General features: G+C 39.0%; 1 protein-coding gene across 1 annotated transcript; it reads right to left on the minus strand.

Annotated features, from left to right (window-relative positions):
• Positions 1 to 4260: 4260 nt before the first annotated feature.
• nckap1l (NCK associated protein 1 like) lies at positions 4261 to 26532 on the minus strand. The gene is made up of 31 exons (XM_078248863.1): positions 26351 to 26532; positions 24853 to 24963; positions 24291 to 24383; positions 23667 to 23723; positions 22415 to 22557; positions 21665 to 21755; positions 20966 to 21103; positions 20112 to 20160; positions 19215 to 19371; positions 18175 to 18231; positions 17950 to 18046; positions 17586 to 17695; positions 17156 to 17288; positions 16943 to 17024; positions 16776 to 16834; positions 16554 to 16699; positions 16296 to 16428; positions 15810 to 15929; positions 15301 to 15440; positions 14509 to 14640; positions 13235 to 13453; positions 12925 to 13055; positions 11375 to 11472; positions 10573 to 10666; positions 9840 to 9922; positions 8847 to 8927; positions 7839 to 7932; positions 7605 to 7721; positions 6647 to 6756; positions 5230 to 5319; positions 4261 to 4817 (listed from the first exon to the last, which is right to left on the minus strand). Exons 1-31 carry the CDS (start codon positions 26438 to 26440, stop codon positions 4701 to 4703), a joined length of 3372 nt encoding a protein of 1123 aa, XP_078104989.1. The 5' UTR covers positions 26441 to 26532; the 3' UTR covers positions 4261 to 4700.

Here is a 26532-nt window from a genome sequence, read left to right on the forward strand (position 1 = left end):
ACTACATAGAAAATCTTTCACTGAAACCCACCAGAGTTACCTGAACCAAAACACATAAACAAAGTTTGTCCTCAAAAGCCACCCAGGTGAACTGCTGTTCTCGATACTGCACAAACAGAAAATGTGAGAGGCAAAACAAGGCACTCTTACTGTACATTTAAAATAAATTTTCTTTGACTGCTTTGACAGGTTGCCGCTTTTTTCACTGCTCTTTTTTATCTAAAGTTGATTCACAGAATTCATAATGCAGAAAGAAAAATAAGTATGGTGTCAGAGCGCATAACACCAAGATACAAAACCTGCAGTGACAAAGTCAGCTGTGGCAGCTTCAATCAACAGCACAAAGCTCAAATCACAATTAAGATCATATCAATAATTTACTTTAACAGCAGTGTCAAAATATTTGTATTGGAAATGCCACAACAATTGATGTCAGCTGGGTTTTCTGAGCAGTAAAGAGAAAAACAGCTTTCTGTCCGCTAAGACACCACAACAGGAAAGCACACACACCTGCAACATCAGACAAGACAATGAAAGACGGCCTTAGACACTTTCATGGTTTTAGGTCCTGAATACATTACTAGTCTTTATTTATAGAGAATTGTGAGAGCGGTGCGACAACGTGGCTTGCATGGGAAACCCCCTGCCTGCTGTCTGCCTCCTTCCTGGCTTGTACTGCTTTGGCTGCTGGGTCAGACTGACTCTCATGCTCCCATGCTCTTTGACATTTTGCAAAAATGAAGAGAAGTAACATTGTGACATATGATTATCCATCTCCTGTGTCACTTTGAGCTGTTTTGTTTTTTACCAAAAGCAATGAGGACAGTCAACACGTAGAACTGCCAGAGAATGATGCTCCTGGTAGACTTACACTCATATTCTAACTGTGATGTCAGTGAAAAATGTAAATTAAAGACTGCGTGTGAGTAATTTATCTTGTGGCACTTACAATTCTTAAAATACTCAAAACTAATTTCCGTTTGTGTGTTTGCCAGCTCTCTTTTGCCTCTTGCACGCTTTTATTTTGCTTTCCTTAGTCTTTGTCCGTCATCTTCTCAGTCTTCCTGTGATGATGACAAACCCTCTGATCTCTCTCTTTGTCCACTCAGTTGACACAAGCCCATTATTACTCACTACTCTCTACACTTCAAACAGAGAAATCTGACTGTGTGGCACCATAAATCTTAAATGTGATGTGTCTCTGCATGGGAACGAGATGTTCAAGAGAGTCAAATCAAAATAGATTTTTGCCCAAGTCAAATGCTTTTTTTGACCGTGATGATGGTCAAAGGGTCAAAAGTTTTATTATCTGTTTTTATTTCTCTGGGATGAACCTCACACCGAATCAACCATCTTGGTTTGATTAAAGAGAAAATCACATTTAAACTTTGAATGTAATTTCTCTTTCTAGGAACAGCATTCCCATTGTTATTAATAATCTAAGGAAAATGATGCAAACAATTTTCAGTGGAACTACTTTTCACCAAAGGAATAGTCCTGAACACTACTGACAGTGTGTCATATGGATCAGACAGAGTAACAAGTCTCTTAAAAGACACATTATTAATCCAATCTTTAGCCACACTAGCAGTGTGACTCTAGGGATGGCAATGTCGCTCGGTCTGTCCACCAGTTTGGTCGAGACTCTAATATCTCTACCACTATTGGACGGTTTGCTGTGACATTTTGTACAGACATTCATGGTTACCAGAAGATGAAACCTTTCAAACGCTGATGATCCACTGACTGTTTCTTTTCCGCCACTCTGAGGTTGTCTTTCTTTGTGTGAAATGTCTCAAAAAATTGTTGGATAGATTGCCATTAATTTAGGACGGACATTCATGTCCTCGAACTCTGGTGATGCCCTGATTTTCTGCCATCATTAGGTAAAAAGTTGTATCTGTTCAATACATGAACTCAGCTGCACTTTGTGTTTTGTGCTAATTAGCAAATATTAGCATGCTAGCATGCTAAATTTAGCCATCAGCCTGTGTACAGCATCTCAGAGCCACTAGCATGGATGACGACTCTCACTTTTGTTTAAAAGTACATTTGTAATGCTATAAGAACCATAACTATTAGGGTAAAATGTGAGTTTTTGTAATTTGGGTGAACTGACCCTTTACTTAAGTAATATAATAATAGTGTCCTATTGTACGTACTTTGTTTGCTTCCCACCTTTTTGTTTCTATATAAAATAATATACTTTAAAAAGAAATTAATCTCAGAGGTAAGTGAGAAAATCTGTTTGTAATTAGGGAGAACCAACCCTTTAAGATCATAATGCATGTGAAAAGACAGCATGCCTAATCATGCCTTTCTCTAAGTAGTTAGAGAAAGTATATTAGAAAAAATATAAAAGAATAAACTGAAAAAACAAATCTAATCCTTCTGAATCTTCATGGTCCACAACAACTCAAGAATGTTACTAAAAATTGTAGTCAAGTGTAGAGTAAGAAAAATAAACCATTAAAGGCAGTCTTACTGTTGTGTGGACCAGTGTGGTCCTCCATGTCAAGAGACTGACATGTCTGCTCTGTGTATCTTGTTAATTGATGTCATGACCTGTGCTCCGAACACTGCTGAAGACCGTGTGTGTGAGTAAAAGCTTTGAGCCTCTGTGTATTACTGTAAATCCAGCATGTGTCCTCTGTTTGAATGTGTGTGTGTATAGTGCTGTAGTTTATGTTAATGTGCACTCTCTTTGTTTACACTTTCATAGTCTATTCCGTGTATGCGTACTATGTATTTTTCAGTATGTGTGAGTGCGTGCATGCGTGTGTGTGTGTGTGTGTGTGTGTGTGTGTGTGTGTGTGTTTGTGTGTGTGTGTGTTTGTGTGTGTAATTCTCAGTGTCAGCAGGAGAGGCTCTGTGTAACCCAATCAACAAAGTATTTATATCAGCAACAGAGTTTCCAGCATTAACTGTCTTCCTAGTCTCAGGACAGGATTCACTGTGGAGCTGCAAGGGAACAGTTCATTTGCATGCAAAGCCTTAAAACACACATGATACTATCACTACAAGTACTATTAAAACTACTTATAATATAATTTTTATATGTACTGTAAGTATTTTTGCATTGAAAGAAAACATATCGGTGACACTTTACTTTAATGCCATTTTATAAGCAGCATATAACCATTTAATAAATGGTTAACACATTATAATGTAGTTGTAAGCATATATAAGGACATTATACATGTTTATGTACAACATTTGTCAACAATTACAACTTATTACAACTTTGTTTTACCATAATGTCATTTATAATCTGCTTATACACCAGCCTCCATTCAGGAGGAGTATAAATTGTTATATCTGCTTACAACATAGTGTGTTATAAACCATTTATTAAATGTTTTTACCGCTTATAAATTTTAAATAGAGAGGGGTTAAAGTAAAGTGTTACTGTCATATACAATGCTGGCGATGAGGCACTAGCAGACAGGAAACACTCCCATAAAATCTTTAACAGTAAAAAGAAATGACAGAACCATTAAGGATCTCACAAGGAGAAAAAGAGGCAGCTTACAAGTCTGGTTGGTGCCTAATGCAGAGCATGATGAAATAAGAATGAGCAAACCTCCCATCTGGCATCCCTCTCCACATAACAAAATTATAAGTGAAAGAAAATGTCTTTTTTTTTTTTTTTTTTTTTTTTTTTTAAACTGGATCTTATATTTGTACTTTTGGCCATTATCATTCATTTATTCTAAATGGCACATTATATAGGCTACTTCATTATCTTACTAAGGCCCGTCTGTTTTCTAGTCTGTGAGACTAACACACACTCATACTGCTTATTTCTGTTTGTGATTTTACATCAAATATGACTTGGTTATGTGCTGTTTTAAGGATCCCTCATGGGTTTATTCATAAATGTTCAACTGCGTTCACATAAGTATTGCCTGTAGTGGGAATTCAACCTGTAAAGCTCTTGTGAGGGGGCTGGGTCCCTCTGCCGCTGAATACAAACTTGCATGTGCACGTGCGCGCGCACACACACAGACACACACACACACACACACACACACACACACACACACACACACACACACACACTACACCCAATTGGATGTGAAGATCCAGATCTCCAGTGAGGCAAACAAAATATAGCAACAAGCTCTTTTGGTTCTGCAAAACCAGAGTGCATCATTTAAATTGTACATTAAGGAGGATTGGTGGAAGGGTATCGAGGGTGGATGACAGACTGGAAATAGGAACACTGTTGAAAATAGACTAAAAAGAAAACAAATAGCATATTATTATAATCTTTATTTGTGGAAAATGTTGTAGGAAATAATGTTATACACCAACTATTAAAACAATAATCTATTAAAACATTTGTTTCTTTATGCATGGCACTGATATATAAACTTTTAGAGAGATGTTACAGAATATAGGTGATTTGCTTTTGAATTATTCAAGCAGTCATACTGCTACTACAGCAGTCATAAATCTACACTATAATACTGGCAGATAAGCGCCATGAAAGTAAGGCTAGAGTTTGCAAAATCTTTTGTAATGGGTACATAAGGAACGCTGACTCACAGGAAGAATTATCAACAAATGGGTCATGGTTAACGCGGAGTAAATGTGCAGCCCTGTATGAAGAAGAGATTGAAAAATGAAAACAAAATATGCATGCACATTAAAATAGTATGTTAGATAAATAGGGGTTACAATATTTAACAAAGTCTTCAGCCCAGAGTGACGATGTAGGACCTGTACACCTCTCTGTAGGCGTTACGGAGCAGGACATATGGGAAGCAGCTCTCCAGCATGTCTTGGTTCAAGAACGGAGACTCCTCCACAATCTGAGTAAATTAGTGTTGAAAGTGTTAAAACTCTTTCTTATTGTTAACAAATCCCATTAAAACACCAAAATCCAAGTCTATTTACTTCTACTGGTAACGTAAATCTTTATGTCACTATATATTTCCCTATGAGTAATTTCCTAAACAGCTGGGCACTGTAGTTTTTAGCAAACATTACTCAAACAGAAGAAAATACTGGGACTATTTTCAGCAGTGGATTAATACACATTTGGTGTGCTAGTGAGTATTTAAGGCAGCAGGACGTTGTATGTGGGATTGACTCAAACCACTGCAGCCATGTTCATCATAATGAAGGAACTGTCACGCAGTGCAACAGTGTTGCTCAATGGTGTATTTTTAATTGTGTCTTATTGTCAATTTAAAATGCAAAGGTTAGAACTAGGAAGCCTACCCCGTGTAGGAGCAGGTAGATGGAATCTCGGTTTTTGCTCTCCATTCTTTCCGCGTTTTGTCCCAACTGAAGCAGAGTGGAGGAGGCCAGCTGTGGAATAACACAAAGTTAAACAAGATCAAACAACTGGAACATTTTTACACTGTTGGACTCAACCTCAACTATGGCAAAGGTTGGCAGTGTTTTTAAAAAGTTCTTAAACTGAAATATTGTCAGAGTACTGTGCCCAAGAAACAATTAATCCTGTGTCGTATGTCTATTACATTTATGGCTTGAAGATGTATGATTCTTTGCACCATGCCATGATCATCTGTGTTTTCTTTGTAACAATTTTAAGTCAGTTCTTCCTGACCTTTTTGCTTGCTCCTTAATACAAAGCAATGTCTACTAATGTATAATGTCTCATATTATGCTTTTTGGCTTTTTCCCTTTCCTTTATTGTGTTATATATCTTTTTTGTGCATGTTATAGGTTTCCAAAGTCAAAAAGCCCAAAGTCCACCCCAAAGGGACAGAAAACACTGTTCACAAACTGCTCCAAACAGCTCTATTGTAGTCCAGCCTTTACTTCCGTGACAAACGTGCGTCACTTTGTAACACACGTGATAATGCTCGCCTAGCTGCTAGCATTGCACACCCTCATACTCTGCAACTGACTAGCTAGCTGTCCTTACCTAGGTACTGAGCATGTGCAATTCCCAACAAAGATGGTACAGAAGTGAGATGCCTCACTCGGTAGCTAAAACAGAGAGCTCAACACACAGGGTGAAAAGAGGAGCTGCAGCAATGTGCAGTACAACAAAAATATAGTGGTTTTTTTGCAAATTTAACCACATAAACCTATTCTGGTACAACCTCTAAATACAATTATGAACCTGAAAATGAGCATAATATGAGTACTTTAAGACCCCTCTTTACAGGTTGCAGGTCAGATATGCACAATTCAATTGAAGAGGGTTCTTCCCTTCTCAGGCTTCTTTTTTCAAGGCCTGAAGAAGTAAAGTATTTCACACACAAAAAAGCAAAAATTTGAGGAAAGTCTAAAATATCAAACAAAAATGTATGTAGCAGAATTTGGATTTTCTTATTTCCTATGAAGGTTGTTGTTACCCCTAAAGTTGTGACCCCAAGCAGTGCACTGTGTTAATTTACTAATTTGTGAAGACAGAACATTTGGTAAAATCTAGTCTCGCTTTGTCAGACCTTCCTCCACAGCTCTGCAGAGGAGGGTCTGGCTAGTCCACACAGCAGGAGAAAAACATGCTCTGCTTTATTGGCATTTCTTTAAACCAATCACAACATCATGGGCAGCACTGGAGCAATCCTGGAAGTGGACGTCGTGGATATAGACTAGGTAAAATCTGACCTTATTATTGAATTTGAATAGTAAGAAACTTAATAAAATGTTTGCCACTCACCAGGAGAAACTCTTTCAGGTGCTGCTCTATGTTCTTGTTCTGAACAGTGAACATGGCAGCAGCCAGCTGGTTGATAGCTGTAGCCAAACAGTGGATGTTGTTGTTGTGGCCTGAGCAAAATGAAAATACAACATTAAATACTGACTAATACAAAGAACAGAATAGCATCTCCTGTATCTCTAGCCACAGAGAGGACGTTTTTGTTAGAGAAAATTACTCAGTGATCCGTAACACTAGAGAGGAAGTATACTGAGTGTACTTCCTCAGGCTCACAGGGTAAATCTATTTCCAACATGCCAATGGAAAATAGAGACAAAGAAAATAATCTGAGACAAACGCCACCCTGTGCTTTGATAGAAATCTCGGCTATTTGCTGCTCTTAATGGTCCAGGCTCGGAGCCAAGCAGTTAAGGTCAGCAGGGCCACATGCCAACAGTAACTGTATCGATGCACGTCAGCCGAACTTATCTCTAAACAAAAGTCTCTCAACAGAAACGTGTTTCTCGTTAACCAACATACTTTGCTTCGGACCACGTCAGTCGGACTGGAAAGTATGATGCACAGAGATGCTAATAAGCCTAATGTTTCGGGGTGGAGCACATTTTTTATACAGTATCAACAGCTGGTACTGTACGTAATGGCTGGAAGAGGTAGCGATGAGTATTTTCAAGGTTCAAGATTCTTTATTGTCATGTGCACAACAATAACAGAAGTAGTCATTGGCAATGAAAGTCTTAGGCCTCAGGCACCTCCAACAATGCTCATTAAATAACAAAAAAAACACAAAACACACAAGTAAAAGCAAAATCTGAATCTCAGACAAATGACAAAAATAACAATAAGTTTGTGCAGACAGCATTGCAAATGAATAAGACTGAATGTAGAAAGGAAAAAAGGAATTTAATTATATATATATATATATATATATATATATATACATGAATGAATTGATATGCACCTCCATGCTCTCGGCTGTAGAAAGAGTTGGAGTCCAGGGCCAGGGCAGGCAGGGACACGGCGATATAGACCAGCAGCAAACAGGAAAGCTTGTACTCCTCATCAAGTGACGTGTTATCTGCCGGTTTTTCAAAGAAAACATTAAGATATGAAAGAACACTCTATTTTCCCGATGACTGCATTAAGCCATTAGATCAAGCTATGTACATAGTGGCACTAATAGTTTTAGCATTACCTGTCTGCATACTGCGGATAGCTGCGACGAGGGCAGGATCAATATCACATGTCAACCCTGCAGCAGAAGCCAGCTCAAAAACGCTTAGAGTCACCTGTAAGGTCATAAAGCATTAAGTGAAGTGCAGCTAAAATAGGCAGTTTGACACTTCTGCAGCAAAGAGGTGCATAATGCAGACATGAAGTGTAATTTAAATTCAATGGACCATTTCAATTTTCATAATTTAGTTCCAATTTATTGCTGATAAACTGATAAAACCACAAAAACATGATGAGTAGGATAATGAGGTGTGCTTTGCATTTTATGTAGCAGCCACAAAAGTGACATAGGCCTACTGTACATGTAATGACACTAAATCAGCGATGGGTGCCATTGTCATGACACACAGGTTTTTGATCCGCCCTATTTCTGGTTGCATGCATGGTTAGCTCTGGGCAGAATGTTTCCACTGATGTGGTTTAGACCGCAGAGCTGCAGCGACGATCACAGTCTCTCTCACGGAGGCACGTCGGGGCTGCTGACGTCTTTGGGGTTATGCTGGCCCCGGCTGTGGCACGGCTGTCATGCCTCAATCTGAGGCCAGACGTAAGTAAGGGAGGGGGAGTTCATGGCTCACTGTCACATGGATTGCTCCAGAGGGAGATAAGGAATTTAATTTGGTGGGTACTAGAGAATAGAAAAAAATTGTTCCTCTGCATCTCTCAGATCAGCTGTTGCACATTGTCTATATATTCTTCATTCTTAACCTCTGATGGAAATCAGTCAATTCCCCAGTTTCAAATGTAAATACGTTATGGATGAATGTAAACACAATAATATGCCTTCAACCCATATTCTCCCTCAATAAGTCGGCCCAGTGAAAATAAATTGTTAATACTGTTGATAAACTGTGATGTGATGAATCATGCACAGTTAGACCCTGATTATTGCACTTCAAGTCCTCTGTGGGATCTCAACATATGGATGCTGTTTCTAGAGTGTAGTTGTAATACACAAGCAGTATTTTACCTTGATGTCGGTTTCAGGAGAGATGAAGTCTCTTAGGCACTCCATGGGCCCGATCAGATACGGGCAATGCTTTTTCAGGACCTATAGGATTAAATGAAACAATATTACTGTGATCATACAGTACATGATGAGGGAAAGCCTTTATATAGCAAGTCAGTTTTCTTCCAGCTCTATATAACAAGAGATGCAGTGCATAGAACCATAATTCTCTTGATGATGTTTTAGGTTTTCTTAGGTAATGATCTATTGTTTTAAATATTGAAAAGATAAACAGGGACACTACAGGACAATAATGTACTATAACCTGTTATTCTATAGGTCTTTAAAAAAAAAGAAAGTAAAACTGTTATAAACTTTGACCAAAAAGAAAGACAATCTTAACTCAAGGTCCACTTACTAGCTCTATTTCTAGAGCCTTCCGCCGGTCGCGGTGATTTCGACAGATATACAAATTGTTGTGCAACTCCAACTGCTGATGAAGACTATGAGATGCAGTTAAAGGCTCCAGAATTGACGCTACCTAGCAGAGTTTCAAGAGCAGGGCCACACCTCAAAAATGCCTCATCCAGTATTCCTATAAATACCCACCTAACCCTCTCCTATTATTCACTCCCGCATTCTGCACCTGTCCCTCCCACCCTCTTTCTGTTCAACTCTTTTCTCCTCTTCTTTAGGTCCAAACGGGGTCCGTCGTGCCTGGGTGCTACGGCGGATTCCCTACTGAATTCCCCCAAATGCAGTCAACATCAAGTCAAATGATGACTACAAGCGACTTTACTTCTCGCATTCCAGCGATTTCATGCCTCACATTCCAATCATCTTTCATTATTAAATTTCTCAAAACGTATCTGGTTGATGGTGTGGTCCTTGCTAGTGAAAAGCTAGGAAGTGAACCTTGAGAATTTTGAGGCTTAAAAAAAAAAACTCTATTAGAAACATTTTCATCAGCTTATCAGCCAGTTTCAATGATCATAAAGTCTTGTTGAACATTACATCTTTCAGACTGTCCTGTGCCATCGACCTGAAGGACAGGATCACGCCAATGATGGTCATCCTCTTCAACACGTTCTCTCCACCTAGAAGTGCATTTAAAACTGATGAGATCCACTCTGGGTGGATGTGTGACTAGTTGCTGTTGTAATGAATAAGAAGATGTTGGCTTATCATTCTGAACTGTCTGACATCTCACCTGGTTATTTGCAAATTTGCAATTAATTTCTGTGCTCTAAGAAAACGAGAGTGCTGCTTGAGAAAAAGGTGACCAAGTAACAAGATTTTATCATGCGATTTATATGAGCTTTGTAAAAGGACATCTAGACAAAAATGAAGAAAAAATTTAGATACATTTTATCATTTAGGCTTTCAATGGGCTTTTGCTTCTGACTAATGGCTCCCTAAAGAATTTCAAGAGACTTGATATAAAGACATTGAGGGGTGGCTATTCCCTAATTGTTTAAAAACAATGTATTTAGTTTGTCTTGCACCTGGCCATTGGTGCCTGAAAGTACTGATGGTAGTCCCCTCCCTTGTATGTCAGTCAGTAGAGAAATGATAAGGGCTTCTGTTTCAAGTGAATTATCTGGAGTACCCATCCTTTGCTTCTTGTTATTGTTTCTTTTCTCTCTGTTCCTTTCCTCACTTTGTACTTTGTCCACCACCTCTCCTTCATTCATTAGTTCCTTTTCAACCACCTATACCTCTTCATCTTCCTGTCTCCACTTCTCACCTATGAGCCTCTTCTTCAGATTGGCCATTTCCTCGGGGTTATCAATGTTGTTCCTCATCTGTACCAGGACGTCCATATTCTCAATCACCAGTTTCTATCAGAAGAGAAGGAAATGAGATGAGTGATAAAATCACCTTCAGGTGGAAGATATGATAGCGAGAGGTTATAGCTGTGACAGATCTGTCTCTCAGTAAGAGCTCCTTACTTCGATTATAGGTGTCAAATTGTGACACATTAGCCTATAGGCTACAGCAGTAGCAAATGTTTTAAAAGAGATACATGAGTTTGACAAGATAAAGGTCGCTTTGAAGTACAAAAAATGCTTCCAGATGCACACATTTTCTTGCAAAATGAAGAATGGTGTGAATTATTAGAATGTATTATTATAATTCACTAGAATGCATCTCAAAGGAAACATTTATGTTTTACAACTGTGCTCATATATTTGACTGTACCTTTGTAAACTACACATCTGGTCAATGGAGTTAAGACCTGAATTTGACTTTTTGACTGATTGTTTGTAAAAAGTATTATTTTGGTAGATAATGCATAGTGCAATAGATTATCTGTATATAGGTAGTATATTAGGTATTTAGGTATTAGTGTCAATGGCAATTATTGTTTGGAAGGTAAAATAATCAGGGCATAAACTGAAAGTTTTACAACTATTTTTTCTTAACTACACTGCTTCTGATGTTACTGCTCTCTGCCTTTGTAGGACAGAAATAATCCTAAATGTATACCAAAGTCAGCAGGCCACTGATCTAGGTCCTTAAAACAAGCCCATTGCATCATACTGTACCTTTAGCTCACTGACTTGAGAGGTGATGTGCCACATCAGGTTCTCGCTCAGAAACTTCAGGCCATATGGACCAATTAGCTCCGCCAGGGCCTGCAACTCTGATCAGAAGGTGATATGAAGAATTTAAGGATCATGAATTGAGGGAGATGAGTGATACACAGATCTCAGTTGATTTTAAGCTGATGTCAAGCAGCCGTTTACAAAAATGCACAACAGAAACCAACTCAGGTGGAGACGTATTGTTTGTCACTGTGGTGTTTTTACATGAGTCTAATACAAAGCTTGACTCTCTACAGTGACAAAAATAAGAAAGGTAACATTTGATTTGTGAGTGTAGCTGAATCAATGAGAGAGAGACAACTGCAGCTATTAGACCTTTCACTCAGCTCAACATCTCTGCCTGAATATGGATGGATAAGGACATGTGTGGTTAAAATTGGAGGTGTTAATGGCTCGGTGAGTGAGTCACTGTAAGGCACGCAGATACCTCACTACTACAGAATAAATACAGACAATGATGATGACACTGTGCAGGGACGTCTATTGAAGTGCAGTGGTCTCCAAGCTAACGTGGGTGTGCATGACTTATGTATGCATCTCTATAATGTTAGCATGAGCCAAGTGGAGTGAATATAGCCTTAATACAGCCATAAGGAGGCATGTGCTCTTTCAAGGTACAGTAGTGTGTAAGCAGAAAGGAAGGCTGAGTGGAGGAGAGACAAGTGATGCTGAAATAGTTACAAGGCAAGGACGAAAGAGCGGGGGAGATGATTAGCAATACTCAATTCTACATTAGCCAGGAAGTGTCTGAATAAACTGCATGACAGGCAGCATGAAAGAAAACACCTCCACAATAACAAGCTCCACATCGTCTTGAGCAATAACATTCCCTCTGCATGTAGTGTCACAGAGATCTCAAGTTTTTAGGAGCGAGTCATGTCTTGGATCTGTTGGCACGTGATCATTAAACCTTAGAGTACAGGGGAACTTTTTGATTCTGTCAAGGGTAAACAATATGTGTCAGCAAAACGTGAATCTATCTAACTGATGTCTTTTTGCTTGCAAACCTTCTAATATTAAAAGGAAATAATATAAATATGTAGCAAGGTGTTTGTTTTTTGGCAAACTGTTACCACATTACAACCGCGACTCAAATTCTCCATAACTTGCAGTGACTTAAATACATTATTTAGTGTACAACATGGACAAGTTCATAGTAAACCTCTCCAAAAGTTAGAGTTGTTACTATGGATACTCAGCTCTGAATGTCACTGATGACTGTCATCTGAATTCCTTTATCCTACGATGAAACATGCAATGAAAGTCAGTGAATAGCTAAATAAGCCTTATATTAGGCTGTCTATCATTTGTCTCACATTTCCTGTACGCCCTTTGTTGTGAAAGCCGGAGGTGATAGAAATTTATTTCCAGTAGTAGCACTTTTAACTTGAGCTATGAGAATTCATCCAGATGTAATGAGAGATATACCGTAAGGCTCATATTGACATTGATTTATGCCAGGGATTAAATTATTATAATTAAACTCTGACCTAATACATCTGAAAACTCCTCTGCTCTGAAACTTGGTTCGTTGTCAGTAGCCTGGTTGATGAAGCATTGCATCGTGGGACAGTGCACGATGATGGAGTTGCTGGCCTGACGCAAGAGACTCTCCAGGTACCTGAAGTGCAGAAAAATAAAAAAACAAAACTTCTTCAACCTTTACTCAACAGATGTTTGAATTAAAGAGAGTGAAAGTGAGAGAGACCAAGAGGATGTGCTTGTGTGTGCTACTTATGTGTTCTAAATGGACACATGCATGTAGCATAGAGTAGATGCATCTATTTTTATTACACACACCAGTTTGTGTAGATGGTCGTAATGGTCTGCCCTCCACGTGAGTCCAGCGGCTGTGTTTGCTGCAGCAAGATGTTCTTCACCAGCCGGGTGATGTCCACATTGATGTAGCTGGAGAGGCTGTACAGGCTGGCTGTATAGGCTCTTAACCCCGCCAGGAGGTCAGAGGGACGGGCTATCTCCTGGGTGGTCTGGTTGTAATTGGCCATTCTCACGATGATCCTGGAGAAACATGTTTATCCAACGTCACTTATCACCAGGCCAGAGTGGGCTGAGGGCGGACAGATGGGACCTTAAAACGGGTTAAACGAGCCATGGTGGCATGGTACTATACTCTCATTAGGTCAGCACATTCACTGCTCCAGGGCTTCACTTCAATTGTATTTGTTTTTTTGACAGGGCACTTCATTCTCTCTCATTCTCTCCCTGACTAGACTGTATTTACAATTTTGGCCATGGAAGGACCAATCACTGCGAGCATGCTGCTACTCAAGGGCGCTAATTTTAGGGTGACAGGGGAGATAATCATCAGCAAAGACAGGGAGACAAAGCAGAGCATATACACAGAAACATTAGGTTGCCCTGGTACCAATCCCTAATCTAAATAACAGTTAGCACTGAAATGACACAGAGCAAGAGAGTGACATGATGGATCTCTTCTCAGATTTTTAAGTGGGTGCAGCACAGCCTGACATGGAGGAATCAGATAGCAAAGCAGGGTTCATCATAGTAATGGAGGAGACATTTCACAATAGACAAGCTCCAACTGATTGTCTAATTGTCAAGAGGACAAAAAAAAACTGTGTGCAAATCTGTGAGTGACAATTTGAAGAGAATGCAGCTTGAAATGATTTTGAGTTTTCCTAGTGCTCTGTCCCATCCTGATCAGAGTGCTTAACATTTCTACAGCCCCTGTTCAGCAGGGAGGCCAGGCAACTGGACAGTGTGCATGTGGGCATTCAAGCATAAGAGTGGACATAAAGTCAAAACAGTGTAATGTTGATACACTGAGGTACAATTGTACAGCACATTTATGCACTGGCAGAGGAAGCAATAGTACATGGACAATGTGTCCCTTTCACAATGAAAGCAGGCGCTCATGTCAGTTATTAGCACATTTCTGACACTAATTGTTTATGAAACTTCTGCTCCACATGAGATAGGGGAAGAAACAAATTGCAAATGTTACCTCAGGGGCTTTTTAAACACCCTCAGGACTCATCACATCATCCAATTTTTCAGACAAATATAATAATACCCATCCCCACTCAACATACTCAGAAAGGCGTATCTCCAGATGGGAAAGGAGGAACTCTGTGGGAATGACAATATGGTCGAAGACAATAAAGTCACTGCAGAGGCTGTAGCAGGAGCAGAGCTCTGTCAGCATCAGATGCATCTTGTCCACACTAGTAGAAGATGGAGAGAGAGAAAGAGAGAGGGAAGGGAGTCTTTAGGACACATGGATGTGTTTTTCTCAGACAAATAAGGTAATAAAAACGGTGGTGAATTGTAAAAAAAATCTCCAAATTAAAGGCAGCAAGGAGGAAAACTGAGAGGAGGGAGAGAGACAGAATTACAAATCTTCAGACTTAATTAGTGAGCATTCGAACTGTAGCTACATGCAGAATATGATCAAAACAATGAAAACACCAACATAAAATGTGTTTTTTAATACACTGAGACATTTTGTCTCTTATTTTTTAATAGCTTGTTTCAGTACCTGTCAATCCTTACTGATTCAACTTGAAGAGTAATACATTTCCAAACAAACAATGCCTTATAGACTAGAGCATTTTAATCCTGTCTTTCTCATAAGTGTCATGGGGTGAAGGAGATCATTTGGAAATGTCAGCCGCTCTGAGCCAACATGAACTGCATTAACGCTGACAAATGTTTATTTGAGTGCATTTTGCCTGGAACAAGTGCTGTTGATAATGCTGCATGTCTCCCAAAATCAGGGATGTAATAATTTCACCTTTCTAAAACATCTGCAAATTCAGTGTTATTATTAGGAGCAGGCAGAGAGATAAGTAGAGAAAGTGGGGGAAACAAAAAGAAAAGCTGACTTGGTAACGACGGCCCGGTCTTTTCTCAGGCTTTCAGCGCCTGGTTTCTCTTTTTGGACCTCTCCCTTCTTTGGCACCGGCTTCTTTTGCTTTCTATGGCGAGCTGCGCTGATGGCCTCGGCACAGTGCTTGGCCTGCAGCTAAGGGGTCAGAGAAGGAGAAAAGAAGGGGGAAAGAAAGAGAGAGAGATAGAGGGAGGACAAATTTAGCCAAGCAAATATTGGGTAACATGCTCAAAGACAAACTTGGAAGTTTTGCGTTCATGTTGGATGTACTCAGTCAAGAAGTAAATACTTTCCACATATTTTCCTCAAGGGATCAGAAAAACATCAACTCCAGAGTTGTAGACCTGTCTTATCATTTCATTTAAATTCTCAAGTCTGTCCACTGGCTACAGTTAAACCCACTGATGGCTAGCTGAGACTAGTGTGATTATATTTGGATATGGAGTATGGCGGAATCCATCTGCGCTAGATAATGAGTTTTTTAAAACCTGAAATGGACTTCACCTGGTCATTGAGGTTGCCCTGCTCAGCACATATCTCTAACACAACACTGCTGGTCTGCTTGGCTATCTGCTCCAGGAAGGTCACACACAGGTGCAGACTCCTCTTCTCCATTGCCTCTGTCTAGACACACAAACAAAGTGCAGTATGTTAGCATACATATACTGTATGTACAACAACAGAGGACACAGTTAGGTATGTATGAAGGCACAGAAAAATCACACATACAGTACGCACACAAAAGGTAGAAGGCATATTGTCTCCCATAGCTTTCCTATAGTTACATTTACTCCACTGTTTAATGTATAGGCTCGGTTTTAGGCCGGACTCTTTGAACTGGCAAACATTTCAAACTATATTTAAGTATAATTTAAAAAAGTTGTCATGGATGAATACAAAGATATGTTGCTGTCACCATGCAGTGTTAAAGTGCAACCAGTGTCTCAGCTGATGATTAATAGCTTGGTACGCAAATGACTGAACACTGACCTCTTCTGGGCAGAGAGGGTGTCCACACTGGCTGAAGTGAGAGCAGACAGCTGGGAAGGCCACGAGGTAACGCTTCATGGTCATCTCCTCACTGCTCTGGCTAAACATCTTCTCAAAGACACGTGGGTAGTAACTGGGAAACAAACAAGAGAATAAACAGTTAAGATATCAAGTTATTCCACCTGTGAAGAGAAGAGAAGAGAAGAGAAGAGAAGAGAAGAGAAGAGAAGAGAAGAGAAGAGAAGAGAAGAGACTGACCCAAGTATGGACAATTCAGATGTGTCCTGCAATAGTTCTTCCACACTGTCCACCATCCTGGTGTGAAACTGAATTAAGTTCATCACCTTCGCTAAGTCAGGGTATTCCTTTATTGGAAGAGGGGCCTTGTTCACACTTGTGTAGGCCTAAAACAGAAGACAAAGAAAACCTTAAATATTGTGTGATTATTTGATGATGCTGCAACAAACCTGTCTACTGTACCTGCAATCTCAACCAGTCCAGTCTAAGTGCTCGGAAATCAAACTCCTCTTTGTTTTCCACTGCAGAGTAAAATTGAATCCACCATTATTCAAATGGAAGTTCTCATGTTGCATTTAAACAGAGATAAACATTGGGTAAGGTAATCTGCAGTATGTTGTTGTGTTTACCCTGTTTGATTGACAGAGCAGAGAGGGTTGAGACAAATGAAGTCATCAGGACAGACTCCTCTTCTGGACACACATAGATGTTCTGCAGAGGAAAAAACAGATTTCTAAATATATGCTGCCACTCTCTGCACCTCAGTAAATGAAAGAAAAATGCACAGAATTGTATGTTGCACATTATACTGTACAGTCCATGCAATATATATCTACAGGTACCTGAATGGTGTCATTGAGAACCAATGCATCAAACTGCGCCAGGTACTGGACATGGTAGCGCTGAACTACATGGTTGTATTTTGTCATCAGACCTCTTAACTTCTCCATGTGGAACATCAGCTCTGCCATCTGACTGGAAGAAAAACACAGAAAAAAGCAATTTAACACAAAACATTTGTTAACAATTAACTCTTTTACTACCTTTCATAATTAAAATTTGTAAAAAAACAAAAAAAGAAATAAGCCATTGTAAAAATCTCTTGTGCACACTTTAGGATAACTGCACTACTAAATAACTAGAAGCTGCAATGTGGACAGACATCTTAAGTTGCAGCAAGGGAGAACTTGCTATAGATGCCAGATTTTTGCACACTAAAATGACACAGTGTGACCTCCACAGCGGTTTACTTCCTCTACACCTATGTCCTACTTGTCAATGTAGTCCTCGGGCGTCTTTATCTTTGGCATATTCTCAGAGTGTCTGACGAGCCACAGGACCTCGTCACGGGAAAATGACAGAGCCATGAAGACAAACAGGGCCTTTGGGATTTGATTGGCACACAGAACAGAGAAGAAAGAGGAATGTTAGTAAAGAATCTTAGCTCAGTCAAAGAACACCACCACCCCCCGTTCAAATATTCCCCAGAGTCCAAGATGTGCAGGATGGAAGCTGGATGAAATATAGCCTACTGTTTTTCATAAGTTATATGACCAGAATTTCATTTTGAACATGCAGTAATGAAATTATTTAAATTGCTCGAGCACAGCTGTTATGCTCATTACCGCGCTTCTACCTTTGGTCCCAGAAGTCCAGGTTCATCCTCCAGAATTTTAAATAATTCCTTCATCGCTCCTCTCAGAAAATGCCTCCTCTCTCTGTGCATAGCTCCACTGGTAATAACACAGGAAATAGATGTGGACATTTGGTTCCCACAGCTCATTTCAAAGTAAATACACATCAATGAATATTTATGACACAAAAGTGGTAAAAACGTTGCTTAGTTTCCTGCTGGTCTCACCTGTTGAGTATAGCATGCTCACGACATTCCTTGATGTCTGCTACTCGCTTGCTATATCTGATAAAAATGAAGAAAGAAAATTGACAAATATGATAAGAAGCTAATTAACTGTATGGCATTTTATGCAGTTATAGGGAATGTCGACTTTTTTCAAATTTAAATTATCTTTGTCTTGGCATGTATTAACTTTGCAGTGGAATCAGTTTCTTCTGAGACGCTTGTGAAAAATACAAATAAGTCTTACACTGTAACCAGTTAATACTATACTATAATCTCTAGTATATAGTATAGAATATTAGTATATCATATCACCTTCATCACCTTTTCTCTCTAACTTTTAGTCTATATTCCAGGCTTATCCACTATGGTCCCAACCCTCACTCTTGTTGTCACTTCAGTTCAATTCAATTAAATTTTATTGTCATTGACACAATGTGCAGGCAGATATGTAATGAAATGTAGGCACTTTGTTTGTTGTTGTGATTACAATACATGCTATACTAATTTTAAATTGGTCTAGCTTCAGCAGTTTTAGGAGGGGAGAGAAAAAGAAATATATACTTTATATACTCAATAGTTGCCTTCAAAATGTAAAAGATATATATATATATATATATATATATATATATATATATCTTTTCTCTTAAGTACTTACTAGAATGTTGCATTCAAGTAAGTTTGCATTATTTGCAATCTGTGTATTAATGTGATGTAAAATAATTCCCCCTAAAAGTCATACCTTCATTGTTATGTACTGTATCTGTAAAGTATCTGGTCGTTAAGGCTGCTGATATAAGCTCAGCCCAGCTCTTTATATCCACAATTAATGAGCAATCAAAGAGAGCAGAGGTCCTCAACAGTTCAGGACTCTTACAGTGAAATGAGAATAGTACTTAAATTACATCTTTAAATTAGTTCTGCTTTATTAACTATCTGACATATGTGGGTGCATTATCTTGCATCCATTGTTATCTTGCTTTTTAAATTATTTTTCATCCACCAGGACTATTTCTCATACTGCAGCCGTGCAGTATACATACCCTTTGATGCTGACGAAAAGGTCCTCGGAGACCTTGTGTATGTTGAGTACTTCATCTCTGGTGAGGACGAGGAAGAGGCCGCTCTGCAGAGCCATCTTCCACAGCTCCTGGGACGCCTGGTTTGTATTCAGGCTGCTGTGGCACAACAGGAAGCCGACTACAAGAAGCACAGTCAGCAACATTTAAGATACAACAAGTAATACAGTATGCTGTTGTTGTGTGTAGTTCTGCATTTTTATATACGTGCAAGATGTCAGGGTGTCTGAAATGTGTTTAAACCAAAACAGGCAAATGTCTTAAAATGCAACACATTCTCACTCCTATAATGTCAAAAAGCAACGCTTGGTCAGGTGCCTTTGGCGTTTGTTATTGATGCAAAAAGTCGGGACCCTTGGCGTCACTTTTTAACGCTGTGGGTCGGGACTATTGGTGTCAATTTTTGACGCTCTGGGTCGGGATGCACATTTAACTGACATGCAGCATGACAATGGAACAGTTAGGTTTAGGAAAAGATCGTGGGTGGGGTTACAAAATGTACATTTCAGTGACGCACGGGACACGAACCCTGGTCTCTTTGGTGAAAGTCCTGTGTTGTACCCAACCGACCGCCTTACACGGATTTTAGGACTTTCATACTACCGTACTATACTTGCTACCGTTGTCACTCTTAAAACTACGTTATCTTACAGCCCTGCGGCCGAGCTGCTGCTCTGTCCGGTGCGTCCCCTACAGACGCTATAGGGTGAATTTTGCATCAGTATCCCACACTGAGAGCCACTGACCAAGCGTGAGTATTTTACGAGTTGGGAGTGAGAACAGGTTGTAAAATGCTGCACAATGCTTATATAGTTGTATAAAGTGAAAAGATAGATGCAGTTATCATACAGGAATACTTACTAATAATCCACCGCTCCATCACCTCCATAGACAGGTATTCACATGCCATCTGTGGTAAACAACAAGCTTATTAACTGCCAATACAGACACATTCACAGCAGCCTTTCATGTACAAAGATTACTGAAGTAAAATTCTGTCAGTTTAACTATTTGGTAGCCATCAGCATCTTGGCATAATTGCTAATCGATTCTTGTTCCGCCTTCAAAAGAAAATCAATAGTTTTTGGAGATTCTACACCATACAAATAATTGACTATTCCTCCCTAAATGTGGATTGTAAAAAATGCAAAAATGTACATTTTATGATACAGCTCAAGATACCTATTAGTATTCTCTAAAGACTTTAAATGAGTGGCTGTGATTTGCATTAAAATGTATGGCATCTTTTCATAAGAAGTTGTTGCCTGGAGGTCCCTTTCTTGGCTGGATTAGTGGTTCTTATATGAGAAAGCCACGGGCAAAACAGGGATCAACATTACATCAAAGGGGCCATAATGGTGTTCGAAGACAGAAGAGATGATGGCCGAGGACTGAACCGTTTAGAAAAGGGAGATAGGTAGACATACAAGTTCAGGTAAGAGCAGGAAGGTCAAAAGACAATAAAACAAATCATTTTCTAAAAGATAGCTCTATAATGGGAGGCATACTGTAGCGCTACTAATGTTAAGTGGACTGTATCTGACTTTCAAGACAACACATACTTTTATTGCATCATTTAGCTGTGCCATCATCTCTCATTTCTGTGCCTGACATCACTGGAAAAACCATAGTTTGGACACTACCCAGCTTCCTCTTTCATTCTCCCTCTGACAGAGATAAATACAGGAGGAGAGTTGACCGGAGGGCGGACTCACAGTTTCACAGCAGGCTGGGTCCAACATGGCAGCTGGAGCACTGAGCAGGCTGAGGAGCTGGGCGTTCCGCCACTGCTCCGCTGGCAGGTTCCTGCGTGGATAGACCATCCTCAGAGAGAGCAAGGCCGCCGTCACAGACTGGCAGAGGGATGGAGAAGGAAAAGGGAAACAGTGAGTGAGGAAGCTGGAGAGAGGCAGAGACGGAGGACGAGGCACAATGACAGGGATATAGAGAGATGGAAACACTTCACATCAAATTATGGCAAAAACAAGTCAGAGGCTCAAAAGCTGTGATTACATTTTGTTGCAAATAGGCTTATCTTACAATATGAGTCACACAGACCGGTGCAACTGCCAGTGTCGGAGAAGTAAGTAAAAATAAAAATAATTTGTACTATTAAGGTATCAGCGATACAGATAATAATACAAATAATGGTTTTGGGATGAGATGTTCAACAATGACATTCAGTACTCTATGTGTGTAATGTTTGAGTGGCCATATCATACTTACATCCATTTAGTTTTATGTTGTGTGTTTAAATATGTGAACATAAACACAGATAACAAAAAAACAAAGTTAAATTAAGCTGAACATTTTGTTTACTTTACTCTGCCACCATCCACCTGTCAATTAAAGCAACTCTTTAACTGTTTATAGCTTTGTACTGTATTGTATATTTATTTTTACACTGAGCGTACCCTTGTGTGATGGCCAAACTCCTCAGTGAGCTTCTTCCAAGGATGCTCATACTCCACAAACATCTGGCCAAGCCGTGGGTAGGACGGGTCACTGCAGGGTTCATTACAGTATGCAATTAATCAAGGACAGGGAAAAGAAGTAGGACATTATAATAATGCAGCATTGTCAATATTGTGTCAATCTAGAGTCCCTTACAAGGATTTCACTGATGATAAAAGTATGGTATTTCATAAATTACATAATTTTCTACGGCTTCATTATTGGATGGCTGAAATACTGAAGAGCTGAAACTGTTCCCTCTCAAGAGGTTTAGCTGCGTGTGGCGTGCACGTTGAATGGGTATGTTTGTGCTGCCTGCTCACGTCTCAAATTTAGATAAGCATAATTTTGGAGTGTATAAATAAATATTGTGCAAAGTGGGCAGACTTAAAATGTGAGAATACCACTTGGTACTCAGAAAAGGTTAGTGGTGGGCTGTCGATGTCTGCGGCAATTCATATTCTAATTAATTATGAGGATCAGAGAAATAGCCGTATTGATAGATGCAAAACCTCATAAAGGCTTTAATGAAAGCTCTTAAATGAAGTGTTTGTGGTAGCCAAAGTAGAAAGCTGCACTTAACAAATACAACCCTTTGTTGACCTAAGGCTATCTCGATCAATAGGGATGCGTAAAAGGTAAACGCATCCATCCCACCGTTTACTTTGTAGTCCATGTTGCTTTCATCAAGCAGTTTTATGTCTTCTCACCTGCTCCCATTGGTCATCTCATGGGCACAGTTGAACATTCCCACCAGTGCCTTCTTGTCATCGATGCGAGAGAGCGTTATGATAACAGACGTGTAGGTGATGATCAGATCCAAGTAGTTCTTGGTGAAGTCAAAGTTAATTGCCTGAAATCAAAATATCAGTGTAGTTATGAAATTACTGAAACCACCTCCTATCAGTAGAGCTAACGTGGAGACCTACAAGAAAGACATTTTTATTTAACATTGGTAATGGAGACAATTAACTGTCACTCACAGTTGGAACCTATGTGTTTTTGGTTGAAAAAACTTTTTAAACTTTTTTTTGTATTGTCTTAAGCATTTGCCAGCATATAGATTTATAGAGATCAGCTGAATTTTTTTGGAATATAAAACACATATAAGTGGCTGTAAAATGGTTGTAGTTCCCTTACTGACAGAGAAAATTGTTTAAACAACCTATATTTAGCTATATCTATCTAGAGCGTCTGAAACTTACCAGACATACAGACAGAAGTGGGTTATGCTGAGACAGAAGTTAAAAAGTAAAAGATCTTTTTTTTTGTACTTTTCCTCACCTGAAAACCTGCCTCCATGGAATTCCATTGTAACTATTCTCCCTCACTAAGCACACTATGGTCACCTTTCAAGCTGAGAGGGTTAGTTAAATTATGATAGATTTGGGGTGAAATATGACTTTAATATTATTTTTCAGTTTAAAAAGGAATTGCAGCATATGTCCTTTAAAGGGTGTCAAAGACAAATTACCCTGAAATGCATTATGCCTGCAATAATAACAGTTCATTCAAAGAGACTTAAGTCACTATTTATTGCGACAAATGGATCTGCAGTTATATTTGAAAGAAAAAAAGGTCATGCGCTGAGAGATGCTCCCCAAATAAATAAAAGCATTGTGAGGTGCTTAAAATGCCCAGATTAACTGTACAGACCAGATCATAGGAGACACTCATCACTGAAATATACAGTAGGATATACATAATGCACAAGGCAAGAGGTGCCACTTTATTATGATAATTAAAAAAAACCTGATAAACTGAACAGGAGAAGGCTGTGGGCAGTGAGGAGAGAAAAGGTAACCTGCAGTATGCAGCAGTAAGAAGTAAACAGCATTGTAGCAGCATGAATAAAAAGTAGAGAAATGACTGACAGCTTGTCAGATTATCAGCAGATGTTGTGCATGACCTCATCGCTTACCCTGACCTCAAACAATTACCAGCCACATATTGAATACTTACAATATCAAAGAAGCACTGGCAGGCATCTATGGTGTTCAGCAACTCATAAACGTGGTCCTTAATGAAGAACAGAGAAGGAATAGATTAGAAAACATACAACAACAAAAAGCAATATTTAAATCATGTTAAGCCCTATTTCCTAAACACATCATCATTTTTCATAGATTCCTGAAGCAGTGATCATTACATATTTGCATATTTCTGTAACATAATGATTGCATTTTTCTCAATCTTACAAATACTGAGGATGCATGGGCCTTACTGCGACCTCCATCACTGAAATATGCAAATGTGAAGGGAGGTGTAACAAGCAGCACCAAACCCCAGTGAGCTAACTGTCCTTGATATCTGGAATAAAATCAATAATTTTCATACATAAGAATAAACCAATCTATATGTAAATATATTTTGGAAACCAAAAAAAGCAGGAAAGAGATAGAATACTGCAAACACCATCATTGTCTTCTATTGTCAGATTTGTGTTTTCATAAGAAAGAAAGAATAATATATATTTATTTTTCATTTTCATTGTTTTCACAATTTGTTAATGTAGTAATGTTATGCTTCTGTTTCTTCCTCTGCTGTTGATCTTGTCATGTTATGTGAAAAAAGAGAAACTATCACCCTGAACTCTATGACATCCAGGAAAGAGTCGTAGTAGCTTGTTGTAGCTGCCAACACTTCAGATTTTTGTCGCTGTATGCCGGTCAGATTTTGCTGCAAAAACAATAATGATAACTTTTCTTTACTGGTCAGGTATTATGAAGCTTAACATTGTGAGAAAAGCCGTCCTTCTTTTAAGTTAATTAGCTTCACTTGCTACTTAAACCATCGTCCATATGCAAATGTTAACATGAAATAAACAAAGATATGAACATAGTATGGACATAATAAAAGATACTTATATATCATATAGCAAATATCAATAATTATAATACTACAACTGCAACATGCAATAACTTGGTCAGGCATGTCATATATACTTATTGTAGAGATAGTGTTATAGAGTTTTGGAAGGCCAGAGATGACATGATTGGGTAGCACTGATCATTAATAACACTTTGTTTTTAAAAGTAATTTGTTTTACAATTTCATAATACAATATTAATAATTTGTTTTCTTGAGATCAGAAGATATTAGCTTGTGATTACAAAAAATAACTGTCACAATCATACTTGCTACATACAATGTTTCCTCTGAAGTCAATGTTGGGGAATTTCTTGTTGATGTACTTGATGGCAGGCTCCATGGCTTTATCTGTCAGGAGGGACAGCCGTGTCTTAGGGTCTGCACAGGTCTGTAACAGAGGTTAGGAAAAGATAAAGATGTGAACAGTTTGCACATCCTTTTTTTTTTTAAATCAAAAAAGCGATTTGTAAGAAAAACCCGTTTCAACTTCAATAATCATATTAAAATGCTCGGTTAAGTTTTTGTCATACAGTATTTCAGGTTTTGGCAGTTGAATACTTGATTTGCTTTGCAACCATGTGCTGTGCATTCTATGACATAGACTAGCTGTGAAGATTGTGGGCAGAGTGGATAATAATGCTCTCCCCACCTCCCTCAACAACACCCACCCTTTAAGAGACTTTGAGCAGAATAGCTTACAGTGAACTGCTCCTGTGAGGCTGTTTAGAAACTGAATGTAAGACTGTGTAGCAGCTCCCAAGTGTGAAGTCTGACTGCGAGAAAAAAAATATGCATGCATGCTCAGCACATCCTCATTGGGCTCAAAATAAGACTGTCCGTCCACTTCTCCTCTTGATAAATGCAGCCATAAAGTACATGCATACACATTCTCAAAATGGGTTACCGAAAGGGGGATGTGTGCATGTGCACAGTAAACAAAACATGTTCTGTTTTCTAATGACCAGAATGTCACTTCCTGCATGTCACATCCAGATATGTGTGGGTTGTCAAAATAACCAATCATAGCCTACTCTCACCAGTGTCACCTTAGAGTACAGTATATTAGTTAATGACATTCTTTGATTGCTTCATAATATGTTTCTGGTCTCTTTGTATCTAGTCTGATGTGTGAGTTTCACAGCATTTTGTTCAGAATAACTGACATTTGAGGTAATGACAGCTCAGACTAACTTCCTGTTTGCACTTCCTCTTTGGAGAAATAAGCTCAGTTGCAGTTGGAAGACAGTGCTGTCTATACAACAAAGTATACAGCTGTTACAGTTATCTCACATCATTCCTTTACTGCAGTTTAAGTTACAGCCCCTGGAGAGTTTCTTGATTTTGAGTAACATAATAACATTACTGGGTTATTACCGTCGGATTGCATCCTCATACTCTGCACTACTTTCGTGTATTACAAAAGTACTTTATTATGTTTGGCTTCATACAATCATTATTATTTGTATTGTAGATGCAAATGTAGATTAGTCTTTATACAATCAAGCTCTCGCTCCCTTTTAACAGATCTATGGAATATGACAAAATACATTTATGAATACATTTCTAAATATCATTACATTTTAATTTATTCCTAAGCAGTGAATAACTGATATACAGTATTTACTCTTAGATATACGTTTGTATTGTGTAATAACTGCACACAGGTGCAAATTCTGACAAAACTACCTAGGCGTAAGCATATGAGATGAAAGTCAAGTTCCTTATTTCTGTTAAACAGACCATTTGCCTTTATAAATCTTCCTATTCTCCCTCACCTTCTTAATGTAGTTCATGCGTATTAACACCCCATCCCCTCTCTCATTGAGGATGGTGAGTTTTTCGGCCAGTTTCTGTTGGTAGTCCATGGCTCCAGAAACACCGCACCTCTCCCGCCGTTCAAGCCTTGGCCTCCTGGTCCTTTGCAGCGGTTGAACCGTCAGAAACAAGTGCACCCAGA

This window comes from Sander vitreus, chromosome 4, assembly GCF_031162955.1.
Source record: "Sander vitreus isolate 19-12246 chromosome 4, sanVit1, whole genome shotgun sequence".
Taxonomy (NCBI): domain Eukaryota; kingdom Metazoa; phylum Chordata; class Actinopteri; order Perciformes; family Percidae; genus Sander; species Sander vitreus.